This window comes from Balaenoptera ricei, chromosome 15 (assembly GCF_028023285.1).
Source record: "Balaenoptera ricei isolate mBalRic1 chromosome 15, mBalRic1.hap2, whole genome shotgun sequence".
In the NCBI taxonomy this organism is placed as follows: Eukaryota; Metazoa; Chordata; class Mammalia; order Artiodactyla; family Balaenopteridae; genus Balaenoptera; species Balaenoptera ricei.
Window position 1 is genome coordinate 73,720,700 of NC_082653.1, and position 8,347 is coordinate 73,729,046.

The 8,347-nt window shown below is 58.2% G+C and overlaps 2 protein-coding genes across 3 annotated transcripts; both read right to left on the reverse strand.

The window, feature by feature from the left end:
* Positions 1–109: 109 nt before the first annotated feature.
* PRSS53 (serine protease 53) lies at positions 110–5,680 on the reverse strand. The gene is given in 11 exon segments (XM_059898715.1): positions 110–213; positions 216–426; positions 648–793; positions 880–1,124; positions 1,209–1,359; positions 2,152–2,371; positions 2,515–2,669; positions 2,813–3,075; positions 3,403–3,565; positions 3,671–3,691; positions 4,645–5,680. Coding segments are annotated over 11 exon segments (1,737 nt in total). The 5' UTR covers positions 4,703–5,680.
* Positions 5,681–5,735: 55 nt separating this feature from the next.
* VKORC1 (vitamin K epoxide reductase complex subunit 1) lies at positions 5,736–7,860 on the reverse strand. 2 transcript variants are annotated; one of them, XM_059898971.1, is made up of 3 exons: positions 7,612–7,835; positions 6,670–6,779; positions 5,736–6,203 (listed from the first exon to the last, which is right to left on the reverse strand). In XM_059898971.1, the coding sequence occupies exons 1-3, from the start codon at positions 7,782–7,784 to the stop codon at positions 5,995–5,997; spliced, it is 492 nt and encodes a 163-aa protein (XP_059754954.1). In that variant the 5' UTR covers positions 7,785–7,835; the 3' UTR covers positions 5,736–5,994. The 2 variants fall into 2 exon arrangements, with proteins under 2 accessions (XP_059754954.1, XP_059754955.1); XM_059898972.1 differs by lacking the exon at positions 6,670–6,779 and having other exon boundaries at positions 6,098–6,203; positions 7,612–7,860.
* Positions 7,861–8,347: the final 487 nt, after the last annotated feature.

The window sequence follows — 8,347 nt, forward strand, 5'->3', positions numbered from 1 at the left end:
AAGTTTGGTCCGAAGAGGTTGAGAGGCGTGCTCTCCCAGTCAAACAGTGACAAGAGCCAGAATTTGAATCCAGATGGGTCCGTCCACTGCTCCACCCCACCCAGGGCAGCTAGAGGTGGGTCAGGCCAGACCCTGCCCTGCCCTGCCCCAGGTCGAGAGAGAAGGTGTCTGCGGAGGCAGTGTTGGCACGAGGCCCCAGGGCCACGTACTCTTGTTAGCTGGGCAGCTTTCAGGCTCGGCCTCAGGCCCTGGCTCCTCAGCGAAGTAGACCCGCCATTCCAAACTGCTGATCCAGTTCTCATACGTGGGGAGCACTGTAAAGACGGCAGGCCTCGCCGGGCCTTCGCAGGCATCTCCGAAGCTGTGCAGCCCAGCCAGGAACCACGTGCCCCTCACTTCGTGCACCAGCGGTGTCCCCGACAGGCCCTGTCAGGGGTCAGGGGACACCAGTGACTTCCTTTTCTCCCTAGGCAGTGTCACGGGGCAGAAGGGGCTGAGGCTGGGGCTGGGGGTCTGGCTGTTTGGGAGCCAGTTGGCAGAAAGGCTGAGTTTCGGTGAGAGGTCTGAGGCCAAGCCTGGCAGAAGGTCTGTTCATGAGTGGCAGGGCGAGGGGTCCGTGGGGTGAGGACAGGGGGAGTGGGGCTCACCTCACAGCCGGGCGGCTCACCCACAGCACTGGTGCACGCCATCTGCGGCAGAATGGGGGTTCTGTCGCTTCCAAGGGCTGCGTACAGGCGGCTACAGGCCCTGGGCCCCAGGAGGGTCACAGGCACTGTCTGAAGGGAGCTGGTGCCTGCAGGGCGACGGAGAAGACCCAGCTGCTGCCTCGGCCTCTAGGCTAGATGCACAGCTGCTGGTGGCCCTGTCCTACCTACGTACCTGCTCCTTGGTGGGCTAGCCCCAGGACCCAGCCGTGTTCCCCATCAGGCAGGCGGTGGTCCGCGTAGGGCAGGCAGAGGGGCCGCAGGCTGGAGCCCAGTGTTACGGGCTGGGCCAGCAGCAGGAGGGCCACGTCATAGCCCCCCTCTGGGTGGGTATACATCCCATGCAGGATGACTTTCTTCAGGCCCCGCTCCTCTGGTCCGGCCCCCAGGCCTACAGTCCATTCCTCTGGGGTCTGGCGCCTGTGCAGGGACAGCATTGACAGCACTGGGTGGCAGGGCTGCCAGCAAGGGTGGGGGCACAAAGGCAAGGGAGACGGGACTCACCCAGTGAAGCAGTGGGCAGCAGTCAGCACCACCTCCTCTGACACCAGGGCTCCGCCACAGGCCAGCTTCCCTTGGTGCTTCAGCCTGGCGTCCCAGGGCCGTGGGGAGGGAGCTTCTGCCTGGGGGCCTTCTCTCCTCAAGGATCCACAGGCTGAGACAGACAGATTACATCATCTGCCTTCCTGCTAAGTGCTCACTGCGTGCCAGGCCCCGTGCTAAGCGCTTCCCATGTGCTATCAACCATCCTCACAATATCCTTTTAAGTTGAATCTTGGTTACCCTAATTACCGAAGGTAACCAAAGTTCCAGAGGGCTTAAGTGACTTTCTAGCTCACTAACCACAGGCAAATAGCCAACTTGAGATTCAAAACCCAGGGCCTAAGCTTTTAACTCTGATGGTCCAGGATCATGGGAGTGGCCTGCTCATCATTCCCTACCCCGCCTGTCTGCACCCCTCTGGGCTTGGAGTGGCCCCAGAACTCCTGGCTCACTGGTGCTTCTCTTAACATCAAGATAGAGCTTCCGTCTCAGGAATTATTTTGCATGCAGTTTGCATGTTAGTCACTTACTGCCAGAATTAATGCCCCACTGAGTGGGAGCCCTGCCCTCTCCAATCTCGTGGAGTTCCTGCTTGGAAATTTGCAGCCTACTCCAAAACCTTCAGCCAGATCCCAGAAATTCCTCTTCTTACCTTAACCCCAAATTCATAAAGTTCCAAAGCATCTATGCCTCTTAGCCGTAAATGGAGCTGTTCCCATCCTGGGGGCTGAAAGGGGCCCTATAAGCCCCCTCATTAGCCCCTGGTAGCGTGTGGATACCCTGTATCAGTTTTCTATTCTGAGCTGAAATTTGTTCCACTGTGGCTTCCACCTGCTGCCCAGAAGTCATGCAGCCCTGGGGGGAGGTCCCCACACGTCCCGCTCCTGACACCCGCTGCTCATACCTACACAGCTGTCCTCATCACTGATCTCTGGGGTCTCAGGGTCCTGGGCTAGGAAGGCTGACCCCTGAGCTTGAGCCTGGAGCCAGGAGCTGTGAGCAGTCACGTCGGTCAGCAGCACAGGAGTGTCTTCCTGGGCACAGCCTGTTGCAAAACTGATGATCCCAGCTTGAACCCAGTGTCCGTCAGGTTCGCGGCACAGCACAGGGCCCCCGGAATCTCCCTGGAGCCGGGAAGTGTTGTCAAGGACAGATACCTGAGCCCCAGCCCTGGGCGGACACCCTCTACGTGTGGTCCTTCCACCAGTCCCTGTGGATTGAGTGCCCAGCCCCCTCCTGTTCCCTTCCCTTGTCCTCCCCCTCAGACCTGACAGGGCCCCTGCACCCCGGGCTGGGGACCTCCACACAGCATCCCAGGCCGGGCCGGGCTGGCCAGCAGCCGCTGATGCAGGCGGTTGTAGAGACAGTTACACGTGGGGCGGCTGATTAGACGCAGGCGTATATTCCGTAGGGCCCTGGGAACTGGCGAAAGAGAGGGGTTTGGGGCTGGAGTCTGGGCTCGGAGGAGCAAGGGAGACTGGGAACGGGGACAGTTGGCAGCTGAGGCTGTGTGACCTTGGGCAAGCAGAGTGCCCCTCTGGGCTCCAGCCTGGGCCAGCACTTACCATCATTGTCCTGATCCCAGCCAGTGGCCCAGCAGTGGGTCCCAAAGGGGAAGCGATGGGCAGGTTGAGGCAAGCAGAGGGGTGTGTGGGCCATGGGGTGGGCGAGCCGTAGCAGGGCCAGGTCCGAGCCCTGGCTGTAGTGCTTATAGGCCCCAGGCAGCTGCAGAGCTGTCACCCCCACCTCCTCAGCCCCTGGGCTCAGCCCCTCATCCTTCAGAGAACCCAGGACAACTGACCAGGAGTGCAGTTCCGTGACTGCCGCCCTGCAAGTGGGGGGAACAAGACCCAGGCATTGAGTGCAAAGGGGGACGGTGACACCGTGGGAGACAGCACAAAGTGGGTGAAAGATGGACAGAAAACCTGTGGCTTTAAGCAAGGTCCATCCTTCTCCCAATTCAGTTGTCTCATTTGTAAGGTTTCTACCATGAAGGGTCGTTAGGATTAACTTGATAGTACGTACCTGGCACATGGCATATTTTTAATAAATGGTACTTTGTTACTCTAGGGGCAGGGCTCAGTCTTGCGGGGCTTGGGGACAAATCATTCACCCCCAAAGCCAGAAACCCTGTTTGACCGCAGCCGTGACTCACTTTTCGAAGCAGTGGGCCGCAGTGAGGACCCAGCTGTCCGCCACCAGGGACCCGCCGCAGATGTGGGCCCCCTGCCTCCTCACACTGGCCTGCCACGGCCACTCGCCAGGCACCGTGCTGCCCTCCTGAGGCGTGGAGGGACCAGGGCCACGCCGCCCGCATGCTGTGGAGAGGCGGGGGTCAGGCTGACAGCAGGCCCCTGTCCTGCCCTCACCCCTGGCCCGACCCAGACCCAAGTAAGGCCCAGCCCCATGGCCCCAGAGCTTACCACGCTGAGCCGCTTGAAGACCTGGGAAGAGAGAGACACAGGTGAGCCTTGGGGCAGGGAGCCTTACCTGCCCGGTCCAGCGTTGGTAGAGGGGACAGGTTTGGGGGGATTGGTGTGGGTTGCTGCTATGACTCTGTGGCTACCTCACCGGCCCCTCCCAGAATGAAAATATTTATATGAGGTCAAGAAACAGCTTTTATTGGAAGCTATTCAGAGTGTACACTCAGTCATTAATTCTCCTGCCTCAGCCGTGCTCAGCACTCCTGGGCCTGAGCGGCAGGGCCTGGGGTTCAGCTTGGGACCAGGCCAAGCCTCCTCCAGGCCGCAGAACCCCCAACTCCTGCCCCCACCGCTGAGTCAGAGAGGCGGCCTGTGCATGTGGAAAGCGTTAGCTTAATTGTGCCCTGCGCTGCAGAGGCCTAAGAGGAATAATTAGAGGCCTGCGTCATGTCCAAGTTGGGGAGGGCGTCAAGAGATTGAGACTCACCCCGCCCCTGTTCTGACGACCTGGGCTCTGCCACCTTTCCAGAAACCATCAGAGACTCTACCAAAGGGTCCCCTGCCCTGCCTCTTCCCCATCACAGGCACACACAAACACACCATTGAACATCTACGCCAGGAGAGACGGGACGTATGTAAAGGTGGGGAGACTGAGGCCACAGAGCCCCAGAACTTGCCTAAGGTCATTCTGGAAGTAGAGAGGCAGACGGGGCCACAGGGCGCACACACAGGCATAATGACAGTTCCTCCAGACACAGACTATAATCCAGCCCAAGGAAATCATACCCATTTGGACACAGGCGGCCACATACCCCTCCCCTACCACACAGCCGGACACGGTCACGTTGCCACAGGCTGACTGTGGCCTCCCGGGCAGGCGCTCTCTCACACATCAAGCTGCAGGGGGCTGCTGGGGTAGAGAACAGCCCCCGAACCCCACCATACCGCCTACCCCCCAAACACGGGTGACTCACCCTCTATGAAGACCACGGCTCCCAGGATGAGCAGCCTCGGTCCCCAGCTCCCCTTCATGCTGCTCCAAGCCACTCTGCCGCCTGTGCTCTGGGTTCTCCGAGAAGCCACCTGGGTCTCCCTAGCTCCACCTCTGCTCCACCCCCAACTTCCTAGGAGTCAGGTGTCATTGCTTTTCCTGGGCTGGAAGGGAGCCAGCAGCTTCCAGCTCTGGGGCTGTGGCTGTGTGACCCTGGGCTGTTCACCGCCTCTCCCTGGGCCTCAGCCTTGGCCACACTGCCTGGGTTCAAATCCCAGTTCCCCCTAACACTTGAGTGACCTTGGACAGTTAGCCCGTTTGTGCCTTGTCTGAAAAACTCCACAAACTGTTGAGTGTAAAAGTGCTTAGACCGAAGCCTGACGGAGTAAACTTGCTCCCGAGCGTGGGAGCTGTCCCATTGGAACAGGTGAAGGGCATGGTGGGCAGGCCTTCCCCAGTTCTCACTCTTCATTTCAGCTTCCCTCCCAGGCTTGGATCCAAATGGGTTTCATATATCTTCTCCTATTTTGATTCAGAGGCAGGGTGTACAGGGCTAGGTGTCAAGGGGCCAGGCTCTCTGCTTCTTGCTGGCTACGAGACTAGCAAATCTCAATGCCTCTCTGCCACCTTCCCGGGAAACAGGGTTACATGGTGCCCACCTTCCTCACAGGTGTTGGAAGACTCAATTAGGAGGGAGGAACACTCAGGGTGCATCCTTTTCCTCTTCCTGACTTCTAACTCAGAACAGACCAGACTGTTCAGGGACCCTGACCCCAACTCAGAGGCAGCTGTGGCTGCACAGAACCAGAAAGGTAGCTCTCACATGCTTGGCTGTCCCAGAAGACAAGGCCTGGCTTCTGTGGGTAGGAGGCACAAGCTGCCAGCCCATTTCCTGGGGGTGGGGGCTGATGGCACCCCAGGTCTTGCTGACTCCACATACTGGAAAAGGGACTAACTACCCTTCCAGCAGGCCCTCCACTCTCCCTCTGACTCATATCTTCCCATCCCAGAGGAGGAAAGACTGGGAAAGCCCCAACACTAAGGTCCCGGGCAGACAGATGGCTCAGACTTGGCTAATTTATTTAAGGAATTTTATTGCTCTGAACCATCCCTCCTTGGGCAATAGCAGGAACTTTGGAAACCAGTCTTTGGGGACAGAGCCAGAGGCACTAAGGTGAGGGAAACAGTGTGGCATGTTTGGTCCATTGTCCTGTGTGGGAGTATGGCAGGGGGCAGGTTGCAGACTCTTCTAAGGATCCAGACGTAGCCTCCTTGGGCAAAGATCACAAGCCAAAGCAGAGGAGATGAGGTCAGCCTGGCTTGGGGTGAGGGCTCAGTGCCCCTTGACCTTGCCCTGGGGTTCCTGGACCTCCCGGAAGCTCAGCACCATCAGGCCCACATTGATGGCATAGGTGGTGATGCAAACAATGCAGAAATCATAGAGCACGAAGAACAGGATCCAGGCCAGGTAGACAGAACCAGCTAGAGACACCAGGGAACTCAACACCAGCAGGACAGATGCCCAGCGGCCCTGTAGGCAACCTGCAAGGCAGAAAAGGGTCAGGCATGGGCTTCAGGGACTGGCTACCTCTAGAACACGCCATGACTCCATAGTGCCACCCAGATGGCAGGGGCTACTGGGGAAGAGTCTCTAAAATGAGAGGCTCTGACAGACTCCGCCAAGGCCTTGGTTCTCCTATCTGTTCAATGATCCCTGGGACCCAAATAGTGAATTTTCCTGCTGAGCTCTACATGAGATGAAAGATAAGCAACGCTTGGTTTTCCCCCAGAAAGGAACTTCTGAGTCTTGTCCAGAAAACTGGGCTCCTATGAAGTCTCTAAGGGCCCTTCTGGCTCTGACAGTAAAGACTCGTTTAGGTTCCCACCTCCCGGGTGCTCAGTGATGAGCAGTTGGCCATCAGATGTCTGGGTCATCAAGATTGCAAGGGATGGGGCTGGGCTGGCCAAGATGGGAAGGGGCCTGTCATGAGAGGGTAGGGCCACTCACCTAACAACAACTGTAGTGTGTAGAAGATGCAACCGAATATGCTGTTGGATTGATTGAGGACGCTGTCCTTGCCCAGTACGTGTTCCACCAGTCCGAAGCCCCGGCCCCACCTGGTGGAGGGGAGGGCCCAGGTTAGGAGTGTCAACTGAGTGCCATGGGCCTTATCCTGGGAGGGTTATTTCCAAGAAGCCATCTGGGCTGTCCTTCCCCTTCTAGCCCTTCCCCCAACCCCCACATGAGTCCAAGGGTCAATGGCCTCCGGGAACAGCCTTTCTTTGGCAAGGACAGGATTCCATGTCACTGCCCCTATCCACCCCCATCCCCAGGTCACACCTGGCCATGGCTCCCCCATAGGCTCCTCTTTTCATCCTAGACCTTCAATAAGTCTTAAGATGGCAAGGTGAGTATAACCCTTTACCTTGCTTTACAGAGTTACTAAAGACTGGGAAACCAGGGCAGAATCTCTCTGCCCTGGACCCCTAAATCTCCAGCGCCCCGGCCACCCTCTCCCCTATTCTGTTTTAGGTCATCCCACTAACCTAGACCCTCAAGCATAGCCAGATCTGGCCACCTTGTCCCCAGGCAAAGCCATCCTTAAGACCATAATCAAAATAAATTTAAAAAAAAGACCATAATCGGTCCCTACACTCGACCCCACCTCCCCGTCCTGCCCGGTCACTTATTCCTTGTCATCAGGATTCACGTGCACTCCCTCGAATAACCCCAGTCCCCAGCACTATCTGCCTCCTCTACTCCACACTCCTATCTCGGACACACCCGTCTCGCCAGGCAACGCCCCCTTGAGCAGTACGGCTCCGTGTGTCCGCTCCCCGGGCATCCCAATCCCAGATTCATCTGGCAACCTGGTCGCCATGCACACCTGGTCCCCATGCACCGCTCCTACGAGCAGCGGGTCCCCCAAGGCTTCACTCCCACGCGCACCTGGAGGAGAAGACGCGCGAACAGCTGATGGCGGTGCCCACGTCGCAGAGCGCGCGGTAATCCCGGTCCCGGGCGCGCGCCGCCTTCACGTGCAGCGCGTAGAGAGAAAGTCCTAAGCCCGCGAGGCAGAGAGCGAGCCGCACCCACCCAGGGCTCCGCCAGGTACTGCCCATGTCTTCTGGTCCCGCCGGAGGCGCCAGCCGGAAGGGAACCAGCCACGGAGCAGCGGCGGGGCCGGATTTGGCCACGCCCTCTCCCGCCCGTCTGGCTGGGCGATTGGCCTGTTGGTCTCACACTTCCTGATCCAATTGGCTGTTCCCAGGATTTGGCAGGAGTGCTGCCGGGGTACGAAAACTGCTGAGGAATGCTGGGACTGGAAAACCAGATTAAGGGACGTGGGTACTTACTGATGTGCCGGCCTGCCAGGCATGATGGGAATTGTAGTCGGGGTGGCCTCAATGCCTCAAGGGTAATGGAGTCTCCGGAGTTTTAAAAATTTTATTAATCGGGCTAACAGTATATAGCGTTTACTCTAGCCCAAGCCCTGCTCTAACTTTGGAACATCCATGAACTAGAGACCAGCGGATCGGGGAATCCAGCGAATACTGCGATCCGATCAAGAACCACGCGTTTTCCCTGAAATTACTATCTCAGACATTATTAGGATTATAACCTCCAATCCGCCTAGTTTGCCCAGCTATTCCCTCCTGCTGCACCAGCGCCTCCTGCTGGCCGA

Excerpts from the sequence above, each read along its gene's own strand:
- VKORC1 (XM_059898971.1), bottom strand. The coding sequence starts at position 7,784 with ATGGGCAGTACCTGGCGGAGCCCTGGGTGGGTGCGGCTCGCTCTCTGC. Across the intron at positions 6,780-7,611 it reads TCGCGCGTCTTCTCCTCCAG|GTGGGGCCGGGGCTTCGGAC; the intron begins GTGCGCGTGGGA and ends CCCCTCCACCAG. Across the intron at positions 6,204-6,669 it reads CACACTACAGTTGTTGTTAG|GTTGCCTACAGGGCCGCTGG; the intron begins GTGAGTGGCCCT and ends TCTGCCTTGCAG.